The sequence below is a fragment of the Ochotona princeps genome, chromosome 29 (genome assembly GCF_030435755.1).
Source record: "Ochotona princeps isolate mOchPri1 chromosome 29, mOchPri1.hap1, whole genome shotgun sequence".
NCBI classification, from domain to species: domain Eukaryota; kingdom Metazoa; phylum Chordata; class Mammalia; order Lagomorpha; family Ochotonidae; genus Ochotona; species Ochotona princeps.
The window spans coordinates 13,418,545-13,434,423 of record NC_080860.1 but is presented as its reverse complement, the minus strand read 5'-3'; the positions used below and the strand labels follow the sequence as shown (position 1 = coordinate 13,434,423).

The following is a 15,879-nucleotide window of genomic DNA, read 5'->3' as shown; positions in this document are numbered from 1 at the left end:
AAGAAGCAACAACTTCCTTGTTATTTTAAAATGCTTATCCTGTGCTATTTCAAATCATTTGGAAAACCATGTTTGGGGGAAGATCCCATTAGAGCTGCACTGTTCCAAGCATCTATGTCAATAAATACAGTTATGGTCCATGTTTTACAGGTGAAAAAGCAGAGACTTCTATGTCAACCTGACTAAAGTCCACAGCTGGAAAGTGGGAATTCCACACATGATTCTCAGGGCCATGATTGACATTCCCTAAGCCAGAGGAAATAGAGGGTTCTGCTTTCCACCTGCAAAGTCTGAGAGGTGCTGGGAGCTGTGAGTTATGAGGAGGTGGCACGGAGACACCCTTACCTGGGGCTGTGGATGTGGCTGCTGACAGTTGACTGTCGAGAGGGGCTCCTCGCTGAGTCTGCAGCAAACGAGAGGGTACAGCTCGACCAGGACTGCAAACTGCCCTCGGGCTGGGAACTGATGATGGAGATGCTATCCCTAGAGTCAGAAAGCAAGATACACCATCTTCACGATAACAATCGCAGTCACAGCAATCACTAGACATATAACCCCTGACCTAAGAAAGCCATTGGGCGCATATATAACATCACCCCCATCCTAGAGAGTGGGAATCACTACTGTGCCCTTATAACAGGTGGAAGTGCTTGGATCTGGAGAAGCCTAACTAGGTCTTGCCCAAGGTGTCTCAACCAGTCAGTGATGAAGTTGGGGGCACAAATCCTGTTCCTTTTTGCTCCAATACCCATGCCACCAACTGCTGCATTCCTCCTTGAGAAGACAGACATCCCATTGCAGACATCAAAGCCTTCCCAGTGTGGGGGATGAAGCCTGGCATTGAATTTAATGCATCGTAAAAGTATGATATGTATAATTAGTTATCAATATATATATATATTATATATATGTGTATAAATTTTATATGGGGGAGCTGAACACATGAACTTCACATTGACCCTGTTCTGAAGACTCTGAGGACAGTGAAAGCGTCTTAAGGGTAATAGGGATTTACTTCCTGGAGACATAAAAGAAGGCCTTGAAAAATAGAGGTTGAGATTTCCTTCCCAGGACTTTGCCATGTGGCAACTCAAGAAAGAAATTTCAGGTAGGGAGGCTATAAGAGACCAGGACACAGAATGTATGGAAATAGGAACCACATGCAGAGAAGGAAGGGACAGAATACACAAGGCCTAAATGTCAGTCTAGAGTCTATTCCGGAGTCCTATGGAGCCAGTGAAGGGGGCAGCCACATGGTAAGTCATGGATTCCCTTGTCTGAAAGAGATTAGCTCAACTGTATGTCCCTTGTGTTCTGTACAATGACTGAGTAGGCTGGGGGAATAGCTAGAGCATTTGTGGACTTTGCTGAAAGTTCCTCAAGTGAGTGTGGGTGCTCCCTCTGGAAGCTGCTCAGACCCTGGGGCTCACCCCTGGAAGCTGCTCAGTTCCACTTGAGGTTAACTTACATCTCTTTTCTGCTGCCAGGGCCGCAATCCACCGCCGTCTGGACACTAAAGGGAATCACAGGTTAGAGTCTGTTACATGGCCTTGGGAAACAGGTTAACTGATGGCAGATAGACTTGGGTTTGTGCCCCACCTTCCACCTTTGCTGCTGTGTGCCATAGGGGAAGTTGCTTGCTTCCTCTGAGCCTTGCCTCCCTTTTTTAAAATTGGATGTCTGCCTCCAGATTTATGGAATAACCTTTTGTTTTTATTGGAAAGTCAGATTTACAGAGAGGAGAGACAGAGAGAAAGATCTGTCTGCTGGTTCGCTCTGCAAGTAGCCACAATGGCCAGAGCTGAGTTGATCCGAAGCCAGGAGACAGCAGCTTCTTTGGGGTCTTCTCAAGACTTTGGGCCATCCTCCACTTTCTCAGGTCATAAAGATGGAGCTGGATGGAAAGCAGAACAGCTAGGACACGAAACAGTGCCCATATGGAATGCCAGCACACGTAAGGCAAGGATTTAGCCACTGAGCTATTGCACCTGGCCCATGAGATGACCTTTGTAAATCACTCTGCATGGTTCCCAAGCCAACAGATACTGCTAATTAAACAGCAGCAAACATTATAGTTACTCTTACTCTAGTACAACTTATACTACCTATTATTAACAGCATCATTATCGTCCACATACAAGGCTTGTGCTTCATGTCCCTTGTGAGCCTAGCAACATAGGAATGGGGCAGGGTAGCTTCCCACAGCATTGTGGGGAACTCGAAAATTAATTACAGCAGTAGCTATTCTTCAGGGAGCGTTCTTTCCTTCAACAAATATGGCACACACACACACACACACACACACACACACAGTCTCTGCAACAGAAACAAAAGTACCTCTTATAAATGACCCTGTGGTGGGCAGAATAATGGCCCCTAAAGATGCCTATGTCCTAATATCTAATTCCAAGGCTATGCAATTTTTTTTCTTAAATGGCACAAGATTTATAGAAACATAGTTACACTCATTCATTTACATTTGGAATAGTTCCTCACACACTGTGTCTGACTAAACACCAATATTTATTCAAACCTTGATTCAAGAAAGTCTTTATCACCCAACAACTAATCAAAGTACAGACTGCTGCTAACTCTGTTTTTTAAAGTTTATTTTTATTTTATTTGAATGAGAGAGATCAATGATAAATGATAGATGATAGATAGATAGATAGATAGATAGATAGATAGATAGATAGATAGATTGATTGTTGGTCCACTACCTAAATGCCTACAACAGTCAGAGCTGGGTCAGGCCAAAGCCAGGAGTGTGGAATTCAATCCAGTTCTCTCATGCGGGTTACAGGGACCCAAGTACTTGAAGTGTCATTTGCTGCTTCCCAACATGCACTCACATTAGTAGGAAGCTGGATCAGAAGCAACACTGGGACTTGAACTGAGGCAATAATATAGGAAGAAGGCATCTCACAAAGTGGATTAACCTGCTGCACCATAGTGGCCACTTCATCTGTTAATGCTTATCTGTTGTATATCCTACAGACTCCGTAAGCGTGAATCCCTATGAGTGGATGCAACATTCAGATTTGTGCCTTCTGAAAGGGCTTCTGCCTGCATCACTGGGGAACCCATTCACTTCATGATGACCAAGTGCACTGGGCATCTTCCCATTACAATTCCACTTTTGCTCCATGCTCATTCTCCACCCTGTTGCCCATCTGGACTCTGATCTACAAGGCCCATACCAATGGACTCTCTGCCCCTCACAGCTTCCCCTTGGGTCCAGCCAAAGCAGAACTCAGTTGACAGTTGCAGGATATAGGTCAAGCGGGAGCAAGAGTATTCACTGTGAATTCCTCTCTGTGCATCTCCTTGCGCTGGGACTGTCCCTCAGCAAAGGCCACAGCTCTTTGTGCCAGACAACCCTCTCTGCTCAGTCCTTTCATCTCTGTCTCCCTTTTCTCCCTCTCTCTTCTTCTTTATCTCCCTGCCCACTCTCCCTTTTCTTCTCTCGTTCCGTACGGCAGTGTCTCTCCCCGGGTTCTGGTGATAATTCCTTCTCCTTCTACCTTCTAATTTGCAGGACAGTTATTACTCTCAATTGTTTCTAGCTTCTTGTTGCTGTACCGTTCATCGGGGCTTCTTTACACCTCACCCACACCTTCGCTTCCAGTTCCCCTCTTTTAAGCTGTCTTCATTTGGAGCTTGCCTTCCAGGTCATCCAACCAATCTCAGTGTGAGTTTCCACCTACATGAGAAGACCAGAGCTTTCCAGGCCAATGTATGACACATCATTATGCTCAGCAGCAGCAGCAGCAGCAGCAGCAGCAGCAGGCTTGGCCCATTAGAAATGGTGAACAACCTGTAGAGTAGGTCTTACAAGGACAAAAACTTATCTGTAGTCATGATAAACTCCTCCTAAGTGAATCACTGTGAGAAAGAACCAGGTATGAAGACAAATAAAAATATGTGGGCATGCATACTAATTAATCCCACATTTCAAAGCACCTGTGCACTGACTGCTTCTGCCTATAGACTTGAATTTGAGACAGGACCCCTGAGTCAGAAGTCAATATCAGACAGGTGGTTGGTCATTTTGTCTGATGATAAAATACTGTCGAGACCAAGGGTGATGACCAGCTTGGGCCACACATTCCCTGCCGTGTGTGTGTGTGTGTGGGTATGTGTGTGTTGATGGAGAGGAGGCTCAGCAAAATAGAGTACGTTTACAATAAAGAGAATGGATTGAGAATGTCTAAGATCTACAACCTGCACTTTTAATAAAGAATAATTGATTTGAAAGGGAGACAAAGAGAGAGGGGGACCTTTCATTCACTGATCCACTCCCCAAATAGACACAATGTCTGGGGTTGAGCCAGGTTGGAGCAAGCAGCCCAGAATTCCATCGGGGTTATCTCCACATGACTAGCAGGAGTCCAAGTCTTTGGGCCACAATCTGTTGCCTTCTTGGGTAGATTAGCAGGAAGAAAGATCAGAAGAAAATCAGCCAGGACTAGAGTAGCAAACAGACATTCAACAGTAGTCTCTTCTCTCACCTTGGTGTATGTAGTTGCTTTTTTTTTTTTTTAAAGAACTTGTGGCAGTAATTTGTAAACAGGGGGGTAGATGGTGAGCATGATAATTGATTAGATGTCTTCACATGTATTTCTTTAAGGAGAGTCTCTGCCAGACAACTCCAGTCTAAATGCAAATATTGCCTGGGGAAAAAAAAAAAAAAGCACCCAAACTCCTTGGCCCCTGTGCATCACAACAGACTCCAAGCTTAGCCTCAGAACATGCCCGTTACTGGGCAGAGATCAGGGAGCTTTGACATGACAGCAGATCTTGAGCCCTAGGATCCTGGATGATTGGGGCCAGCCTGAAAAATCTGGGCCCAGATCTTTCTATGTGTCCTACTTGTCCTATTGCAGCCTCATTTTAGTCAGGATGCATACTGGAAAATGTCCAACTTAATACTTGACTAGGCGACACAGCACTCTGCCAGAACATTTGTTTCAGATTGGGGCCAGCTGAGGAGGAGTTGATGTACTCTCAGCATACCCAAGAGTCAGAGGTCATCCACTGACCTCTCTGCAGTCCACCAAAATCCCACTCCAGCCAAAGCGACAGACAGAGCAGTTGCACACCCTGAGCTGGGAATAGATGGGGATCATCTGTCAGCTATGCCTCCCTCCCTCCCTCTGTGAGTAATGAGTATGCTTCAGGCCCCAGGGACCAGCTTCAGGCATTTCTCCATTAATCTAAGAAGGCTGATGCCAGAGTCTGAGTTACAATACAGGGCCTTACTACAGGAGGGCACGTGTCTAAATGCTACCTCATAGGCCACCTGTCTTTCTGAGCACGTAGCCACTGTTTCGAGCCTGGAAGGCCTGTTACGCTCAGATCTAATTCCCAACATGGGGAAATGTGACTTTTTATAATTTGAACAAGTCTCTCCCAGAACCTCACCTGCAGTTATAGCATCTCTCTCCCTCTTCTTCTCTCTCTGAGTCCTAATTGAGAACTCAGTTTGAAGAAGCACCCCAGACCAATCCCTCAGGCTCCAATCCAAACTTCTCACTCCTAGCAATGAAATAATTACAAGAAACATGCAGTGTGGAGCTGCCAGCACAAGGAAGAAACCAAGGAGGCATTGGGTTTGGAGGTGGAAAATATGCTCTTGACAGTGGACTTAAAACTTAGCAATACATGTCTACTTTGTCTTTTAAAGAAAGATTGACTTGTTTTTATTGGGAAAGCAGATTTACAGAGAGTAGGAGACACAGAGAGAAAGATCTTCCATCCTCACTCCCCAAGTGGCTGCAATGGGTGGAGCTGAGCTGATCGCAAATCAGGAGCTTCTTCTCGGTCTCCCATGTGTGTGTGCAGGGTCCCAAGGTTTTAGGCCATCCTCTATTGCTTTCCCAGGCAATAATCAGGGAGCTGGATGGGAAGTGGAGCAGCTAAGACATGAACTGGTGCCCATATGGGATTTCAGTGCATCCAAAGCGAGGATTTAGCCACTGAGCCATTGCATCAGACCCATGTGTCTACTTTTCAATTGGTGATGACCAAGTTAATCGTGGCATGATCTAACAACATGCTTTGTTCCATGGGAACTCTTTGAAAGGGTTAAGATATCTTGGTGGTTAATTTGTTCCTTGTTTTCTCAGACTTGTGATGTTATGAAGGTCTGTGCTGGGCATTAACTCCAAGTTGCAAGGAGGCACACTCAGGACCCTGCTCTGCTGAGACTTAACACATGCTAAGAACCACCCCAGGGGTCATGGACTGTTACTGAAAAGACCCCACAGTTAGATTGCCACTGCCTTGAAATCCTTCATTTCTGAGCAATGAGCTTTCCCTTTTCCCGTCCCCCCTGGAGTCTACCAAGAAGGTAATCACTCCTGTCTGGGGTTCTTTGTTCACTTTAACAGATTGAGGTTGGGTGTGTCTGTGGGCGGTTTTGTGGGCCATTTCCAGAGGACAAGAAAAATGGGAGGGTGGGATGAAGAGAGAGCAACTGCTCCCTCATTGACCTGCCTTGGAGATCCTGGTCTTCTCTCACTTTCTAGAACATACCTCTTTCTGCCCTTACTCATGTTTCCCCACATCTTCCTTCTCATTTGAGTCCCCTTTCCACTTAGTCTGAGAGAGGGTATGTCTACCTACCCTACTGTTCATTATGTCACTGTGTTCTCTGCCTCTATAACTCTTGTATTTTCTCAGTGTTCATTTTCTTCATGGACATGAATATGCACTTGCATGTGCATGCACACACACACACACACACACATGCTTCTATCAGAATGCAACTTCCATGCGAATAGAAGCCCTGCTGACACCTCTCTCTGTTCCCAGCAATTGTACACACAGCAGTGCAGGCCTGAATGTTGACTTCTGCCTGACTTTGGGTAAGTTACTCAATCTTTTTTTTTACCAGTAATGAAGAATAATGAGGAGTGAATGGAAAGCTGTAAGTACCTAGCACAATGTCTGGCATGGAACAAGGGCCAGGAAAGACTTCATCAAATAAATGAATGAATTAATTAATGCAGTAGATGACTGTTGAATACCTGTGATTTGTAAGCCATGGTTCTAGGTCATCCTGTTGTTTCACTTACTAATGTCTAACCCCTCTTAGCAATGAAATGACTAAGACTCAGAGGGTTGGAACAACTTGGACAAGGGCATGCAGAAATTTGCCATGGGATTCCTAACTGGAAATCAAGTTGGTTGAAATGGAGACCATATGTCCTCCATGGTCTTCCCCATAGCCAACCACAGTAATCCTTCACCTTGTATGAAGTGTTGCTGGGTACAGGAGGCATTCCTTAACACCTGCAATTCTGTAGTCACTTCATACCACCACAGCAGCAGTGCCACACACAGGTGAGCTCCCTTTCAATACTGGGAGTGATCAGGCAGGTGCTGCATGGAAACAAGTGGTCCAGTCAAGGAAAAGTCATTAGAAGGTCCATGAGGGAGGCTGACTGAAAGGCACCAGAGACAGAGGACCATAGAAAGATGGATACAAAGCTAGCATACACAACAGATTCCTCCTGCAACTGAGATGGGGGATCAAAACAGACAATGCATTTTATCACCAGGAACACAGAGTGAGCATGGAATTTTAAGAAGATGGTGGGGTTATAGGGCAATTGTGCAAGAGTTAAAGTGCTCATTGAGATACCCATGTCTTATTTAGTGCCTCGTTGGAACTGTGGCTTTGCTTTTCACTCCAACTTTATGCTAAGTCAGACGCTGGAGGGCTAGTAGGTAGTGATTCAAGTACTTGGGTCCTGGCACCCGCCTAAGGACCTAGACCGAATTCCAGACCCCTGGATCCAACTTGACCTAGCCCTGGCTATTGCAAACATTTGGGAAGTAATCCAGGAGAAGTTTGTGTTCTCTCTCCTTTCTCTCTCTCTCTCTCTCTCTCTCTCTCTCTCTCTCTCTCTCTCTGTCTCAATAACAAATTTTTACAAAAGGAGAAAGTCCAATTAACACTGGAAAAGATCCCCCCCCTCATCACCAGAGCAGACTAGAGAGATGTCCTACTGATGATCTCACCAGCCAGTCATCATCCTGCCTCTCAACCATCTTCCACTTCCCCACACACCTAACAAGAAATCTTAACCTGGTCATTTATCACAACTTTTACTTGCTTGCTACCGGCTCTCCAACTATGATCCTTATACCTCTTTCCAAGTTTTTTTTAAAATCTTCTATTGTTTATTAGAAAAACCATCTTTTGCGACACAAGTACAAATGGTTCAAAAGTTTTTCTCGTTTGGCAAGGCATCCCAGCATCCATCAGTCACACATTTCCATTTTTTAGATATATTTATTTTTATTGGAAAGGCAGATTTACAAAGAGAAGGAGAGACAAAGAGAAAGATCTTCTTTTTACTGGTTCACTGCCAAAATATCTGTGACAACCGGAGCTGAGCTATTCTGAAGCCAGAAGCCAGGAGCCAAGAACTTCTGGGTTTTCCATGTGAGTGCAGGGTCCCAAGGCCTTGGGCCATCATCTACTGCCTTCCCAGGCCGTACACAGGGAGCTGGATGGGAAGTGGAGCAGCAGGGACATGACCAGGGCCCACATGGGATGCCAGAACTTGCAAGTGGAAGATTGGCCTGTTGAGCCATCACATAGGTCCCTGTTCATTTCCATTTTAACTGAAGCAAATGCTTCCTTGTCCTTTTAATGGACAAACCAGTTGTGTGGGTGGCAGGGGTTTTTAATTACTGGGGTTAGTTGTCATGACACCAGAAGGACAAGAGAAGAGGGCAGCAGAAACGGGGTGGGGATGTCTAAGCAGATTCATGAGCTGAGAAGCGGCTACACCATTAGTATTTGCTACTTTACCAGCAGTATGGCAGCTGAGCAAATGAGCAGAGAAGGGGAGAAATATTCAGAGCATGCGTGGGAGCCACTTGAGCATGAACAAAGGAAAGAAAAAACGTTTTTAGTTAAAGCCCTTGAGGCAGGCATTATGGCATAGTGGGATCTCATATTAGTGCCAGTGCACGTCCTGGCTTCTTCCTCTGATTCAGTTCCCTGGTGTTTGTCACCCAAGTAAAAGACCCAGTTGAAGTGCCTGGCTCCTGATGTTGGCCTGGTCCAGCTCTGGCCATTGAGGCCAACTGGCAAGTGAATCAGTAGATGAAAGACCTGTTTCCTGGGAACATAATGCTTTGGTCATCTGCAAGGGACAGCCTCGTAGACTGTGCAAGGGACATCTGCAAGCGACAATCTCATGGACCCATGTGCCCATCTAGGACATGTTGAGCTCCCTGCAGGTGAGCAGCCTTCCCAAGGCCTGTGGCAATTGACTATCAGTCTTCTAACCACCTTGCATGCTTGTTTCTAAAGCAATGTTCATTGTTTGGTGGAAGCTTACATGTATTTGCACTTCTACAATCTAGCTCTGTTCTAACTGATGTTCATCCACAAACCACCTAACAGCCCCAGAGGTGGATATTAGGCTGCACATTGAAAACTTCCAATCTGTAGATCAAAGATGGCTGATTCTTGGCCATTTCCTGTGGTTTCTCCTAAAAGGATTTTGTCTGCTTTACAGGTAAGGGAATAAGACCTGGATTGGACATGCAACTTGCCCAGCCACATGGGTGTGGCAAACCAGGCCAGAGGGTTTCCATGTAATGAGGTGTCAGCACCAGTGCAGTAGCATTCCACGTCCCACGCAAACCAGTGACCCTCCAACTCCTCAGTGTCCTTGGATCCCCAATAGCTCCACCAAGCAGTGCCCAGCCCTGCTGATCCCTTGCAGGGTACCTCTCAGTGTCACTGTCGCTGGAAGCCACTTCTTCCAAGGCTGCCTGGAGGTCAGCAATCCTCCGGATGGACGTCTCCAGGTCTGTCTGCAGGGTCTGCCTCACGGCTGCCAGCTCCTCCACATACTTCTCCTGGATACAGAGAGCACAAGTAGACGTCAACTAAGGTAAGAGTTCGACTCACCCACACATTCGTACATGTTCACCAGCACCTGTCACCTGCAGGGCCTTCCTTCAGGGGCTTGGTCTGCAGCTGGAATTACTGGACTCTTAGGGGACTCACGTTTTGTACAGGATGGGTTGGGTGCTTTGCCTGGGAGCCCTTGGGTTGTGAGCAGGGATACAGCAATTGCTGCATCCAGGGTATAGACCCCAGAGGTAGGCTCTGAAGCAGCAATGCCACGTGGCCAGGAAAAACATGGGATGGATGAGGGAATGTCCATATGGAGAACAATCCCAGAGGGTGATTTCTGAATCTGAGCCCAGGGACTGGATCTGGGGTGGCAGGTTGGCAAGAGAGAATAAAGACAAGTTTCTTCCAACTTGGTCACCCAGACCCAGAGGGCAGCAAAGACAAAGATGAGACACACACACACACACACACACACACACACACACAATGGGAATTTATGGAATGTTTTCTGGGGCCAGTAAGCATGTGGGTTGCTATACAGGTTCATGACATGACAATCCTGACAGGTGAGTTACAATCACTGTTCCCCTTTCACAGATGAAGGACAAGCAGAATTATAAAGGGCATGCTGGCATGTGAGTTTTGCACCCCTGACTCTTTCTCAGTGCTCATTCTCATTGCCCAGGGCTTTTAGGAAAATTTCTGACTTCTATTGGCCCATCCATTTCACTCCCTGCCTCACCCCACTCCTTTAGCATGAGAACTGTTAACAGAAAGTGAATTGTCACCCCTGGAGTCAACTGACAATGTCTAGACACATCTCTGGTTGTCACCACCTGGGCTGATGTTGGGGCAAAGGCCAGAGATGCTGGTCAACACCCTACAAGGCACAGTACAAGCTCCTCCACATACTATGTGACCTAAATGTCAATAGCACTGAGCCTGAAAGCCCAGGCCACACCAGGAATCCAATCCTTCTCGGGCTGATAAACCAAACAGCAGAGCACAGTCCTGCTTGTAAAGACAGGTGGAGCAGAGCTACTGACTCGACAGAGAAGCTGAAAGCTGTACCCAGCAACTGGCAAGGTTTAAAAACAAGACATATTTCCTTGATGCGGTTAGAGTGTCAGATGGAAGGGTGATGGCAGAGATCCATTTTGCACCCAAATCTCTGCCGGTGATAGGCACAGCCATGCTTGCAGAATCCACTTGAAGAACATGGGATATTTACAAATGGGGCCGATTGATCTCATGGATGGGATTTTTCCATTACACTGCTATAATGATGTGGGGGGAGTGGGATGTTGTCTGAAGGAGCACACACATACACACTGATGGATGGAGGGTGGATGTGAGGATTTAGGGGATGGCATGAGGGTTCTTCTCTGCTACCTTCTCAGGAGCATTAGCAGGGAGCTGGATGGGAAGTGGAGCCACCAGCACACAAACAGGTACCCAAATGGGACATTGACACTGCTGGCAGAAAATGACCCACATGCTTGGATTTCTGCCACCCTGGTCCTGGCTTCCCCCTGGCCCAGCTCCTGCCATGACAAGCATCTGGGAAGTAAACCAGCAGATGGAAGATTCTCTCTCTTTCTTTCTGTGATTCTGTTTATCTCTCTGTAATGCTGCCTTTCAAGTAAACTGAGCAAGTTTTGTCTTTGTTGTTGTTGTTGTTGTTGTTGTTGTTTGTTTTCTTGGTGTTTTGTTTTGTTTTGTTTTGTTTTGTTTTGTTTTGTTTTGTTTTGTTTTCTTTTAAGAACTGAAAACTTGGTCCTCCCGGCTCCAAATCCAAAGTACAGACCAGGGCTGCTCTCCACGAGAGGGACATGCTCGGCTCTCCAGGGCACATCAGCTTGTCTGTTCATGTTATTTTAAAACTGCCTTTTCAGTGATTTGCAGTCCTTTTCCTTAAGGAGAGTGAGGCAGCCGGAAGGGATTGAGCAAGCCCAAGGGTGACCTAGTGGGGAGGAGAGCCAGAGCCGCAGAGAATGAAGCAGGAGCCGGTGTGTGCAGCGGCTAGAGGCGTATTGTAGCTGATGGGTGCTGCCAGCTGTGAAATCCTTGTCTCAGTCCTGACAGGTGAAGACAGTCTGAGGCAGGGAGCTCCAGGCTTGAGGCCAGTGTTCTGTCAAAGGAAATAAGGGACACCCCGCCACCACGGCCAAGATGCACCAAGGGGAATGATGGGGCACACTGTGGCCCTGAGAGCTCACGGGGACACTGACCCAAGCTTGTCTGCCGAGTGGCCCCGCTGATGCTGTTCTAGGAATCGGCCCCCTTCTTCCAGGAGATTGTCCTTGTCCCTGGTTTCTCTGATCCTGGGTCTTTGCAAGGAATGGGGTCCGTGGAGAGGATGAATTATCTAGAGGGACAGAGGCGAGCTGACAGCAAGAAAGCCCCGGACCACCTATCACCTTCCATCGGGCTCCCTTTGTCCTCTGTGTCCATCCCACATTCCAGCAGGCAGGAAGCCCCACCTGGCAAAGAGTCATCTGGGAAATTTAGCTGCTCTGTGATCTGCAAGCAGCAAATCTTTCCCACATCAACTTGAAAACCAGAGTTTGGTACTGCTGGTGGCAGAGGCCTGGATCTGAAGTTGAATGATGTCTCCCCCCGAAACAGTCTCCCAGAGACAGAAACAAGCTAGGACCCAGTCAGAGACCCACTGGGACAAAAGGGGAGTACTCAAGCGAGATCCCTCCTCTGAGACCTGTTGGGCATCAGATCTTGTACACTCTCTGAAGAACAAGAAGTGAATGGACCAGAAGCAAGACTACACCTGACCAGGGGTGCCCAGGATGGGCTCAGCGCAGCCCCTTGCAAAAGGGATTGCATTTGGAGGGCAGGTGTGCATTGGGATCTCTCCATGGTTAACTATCACTAAAGTCTTGGAACCTACAGAAGACTGGAGCAGTGTGAAATGACCTGGATAGAAGACTGATTTATTATAGGGGACCAGAGGACACTGGGCTGTGAAAGTGGGGACTTTAAACCTCTGTGTCAGGAACATTTGGCAATGTTTCATGCTATAAGGGTGACAGGAGCCATCCCTGTGTGTCCCAAGATATTCAGAAGCATCCTAGGGTTTTTTTCTTATTATGTACCAGCAGCATCTTCTCCTTCTCTACCCCAAGATGTGTGAACAACAAATGCACCCAGTGGTGAACACTTATCTGAATGCTGTATCGAAGTGCCTGGTTCAAGTCTGATGTCACTCCTTTAACACAATATTTATTTGTACTTGAAAGGCAGAGTTAGAGAGAGAACAGAGACACAGAGATCTTCCATTTGCTGGCTCACTCTCCAAATGGTTGCAATGGCCAGAGCTAGGTCAGTCCGAGACTGGCAGTCAGGAGCTTCTTCCAGGTCTCCCACATGAGTGCAGGGACCCAAAGACATGAACCATCCTATACTGCATTTCCAGCTGGATGATAAGTGGAGCAGCCAGGACATGAACTGATCCCCATATGGAATGCTGGCACTAGCAAGAAAAGGCTTAGCCTACTACTCCACTATTCCACTTTTGAATCCGCTTCCTACTAATGTGCACTCTGGGAGACAGCAGGTGGTGGCTCCAGTACGTGGGTTCCTGCCACCATGTGGATGGTCTGGACTGAGTTGTTTCTGGTTCCATTCTAGTCCAACCCTGCTGGCTGTTGCTGAATTTTGGAGGGTAAGCCAGATGGCAGAAGATTTCTCTCTCTCTCTCTCTCTCTCTCTCTCTCTCTCTCTCTCTCTCTCTTTCAAATGAAATAACATTTTGTCAAAGTTTCCAAATCCCATCATGTCTTCCCTAGGGTCCAGACTGCAATACACATCCTCCAACCACCCCACATTGAAAGCCAACCTAGAAGTATAAATGTAGTTGATGGTAGAGTGCAAGAGAGGTGATAAGGTTAGGACTCAGACAGATATGAACTTGAGTACTGGATAAAATGCTTCCTGCTGTGTGACCTCATCTTAAAACCATAAGCCTCCCACCCCTCCAGTGGCTTCAGAGAGAAAGTGTATGGATAATATAGAGTCAAGTACTCCAGACATGACCAGGTGTCACTTAGTTGCTGGTTAGAACTCAGAGTCTCAGGTTGGGCCTCAACCTACTGAATCAGAATCAACCCTTGACAACATGCCCAGGTCAGGTGTGTGCACATGGCATTTGAGAAATGCCAGCACAGAGTTTGGAGTTGAAGAGGCTGGTCATGCCAGTACTGGTGCCAGTTTTTCCTACTTTGCTTGAGCAAATCATTTCGCCTTCTTGTAAGCTTCTTTGTTGAATGTATAAAACAGAGATAAAAAAATATGATCTCACAACACAGGCTGAGATTGGATTCAGCAGTGCATTACAAGGACTTTCACAGAGGCTGTCCCACATGTAGACATGTAAAGCCATAAACATGAGCTGGCAGGTGGCTCCCTCTGCCATCCCACCCCCAATCCCCGCAACCTAGCATAAGACACTAGCAACCCAAAGCACACATCGGCAGGACATAAAGATATGGAAACTACCTCTGTACTCTTTTGTGATCTTCCTTTTGATGGAGTCTAAAATTATCTCAGCCACTTAGCCACTCACAGTCCATTGATTCATTTATTGACTCAGCAGGAAGGCACAACAACCACTAAGTGGTGTGCGTGTGCTCTCCCTTCCCGCCACATCTCAAGGTTATGGTCCAGTTGTGCATGTCTTTTGGATGAACAGCCTCATCAAATTCACCTCGCAGCTGGGGCCTCCTGACTCCTGCAGGTCCATCAGTTCTACCCTCCCAGGCACTTAGGAATCTCTCTCTTGGTTCCTGAAGGAGGGGGGTTTGGTTCACAGCGTTGACCAGCTCTTCCAAAGCCAGACACTGATTTCAAGAGTTACATGCTATTTTTTTTTTCTTTTCATCTCCACAACAAGGCTCTTTCAGTCTTTTCCAGTGACAGCAAACATAGTAACCACAGCTTTCAAAGGCCTCTTCTCCATCTCACTCCCTATCTGAGTCCCAGATGCTATCCTGAGAGATACAAAGAGCTGAACTGGATAAAGCTGATCTTACAGTAACTCCACATTTTAATGGGACCCTGTGGAGTCATGGCAGACAGGCTTATAAACTTCTCATGCAAATCCAAGGAATTGGCCTGCCCTCTGTGTGAGACAAGTTAAGTTGGGACACAGCTATTCATGTACTCTGCCTTCTATCTCTCAGGACAGAGTTCATGGGCTGACATAGAGACACTCTGGGCTGTAAGGCTGAAGACACTCCCTGGCTCTTTTCAGGAAAGGATCTCTAGTTTTGGTTATAAAATCCTGCAGTTCTAAAATTCTGCAGGGATGGGAGCTAACAATCCTAAGATAATCTGTATTTTCAACATTTCCTACTTCTGTTAGGTTGTCCCACATGAAATCAACGATGTCCCACCACATTAGACCCATTGCAAATGTTAAGCCCATACAACTCAGCTTAGTAAGACTAATAATTTCTGTGTCGGATGATTCAACCTTCTCCAATCCCTCAGATTTTCTGGGTTGCAGAGTCTAAGGATGCTGTCACTCCAAATGCTAAGATTCTGTGGGTCTGATCATTGGGCAGCCATGTGGATAATTAGGAGACACTGTTGCCTTAGAGGGGGGATAGGATTGAGAGTGGTAACTCACAAAAGAGTTTAGTCAATGAATTGAGAGTGAATGGTAACTCATAAAAGTTTAGTCAGTGAATTAACTTTCTTGAAATGAATGCAATGATATCTTGTGGGGACATGGATGAACTAGGACATGACAACAGTGTATGCAGCCTTCTGCCAAAGACAGGGATGGCCTTAAGTGCAACTAGAATTTGACCCAAAGAAGCCAAGGGTTTGTGTGACTCCTCCAAGCCTTGGCCTTTTTGTCTGTAACACAGCCCATGATACAATATCTACATGAGAGCTCACTCTGAGTCATTTATGTACCCTTGTTGAAATGCCACTAGTGGTTCAATGGACAGGGCCTGGCAGTTTGCATT

At 46.5% G+C, this 15,879-nt stretch overlaps 1 protein-coding gene across 1 annotated transcript in view; it reads right to left on the bottom strand.

Moving 5' to 3' along the window:
- Positions 1 to 15,879, bottom strand: part of MYO18B (myosin XVIIIB) — a 206,512-nt gene that overhangs the window by 19,151 nt on the left and 171,482 nt on the right. The window contains 3 exon segments of the mRNA XM_058656733.1: positions 346 to 483; positions 1,469 to 1,513; positions 9,758 to 9,888. Of these exon segments, the coding sequence (XP_058512716.1) occupies positions 346 to 483; positions 1,469 to 1,513; positions 9,758 to 9,888 (314 nt within the window).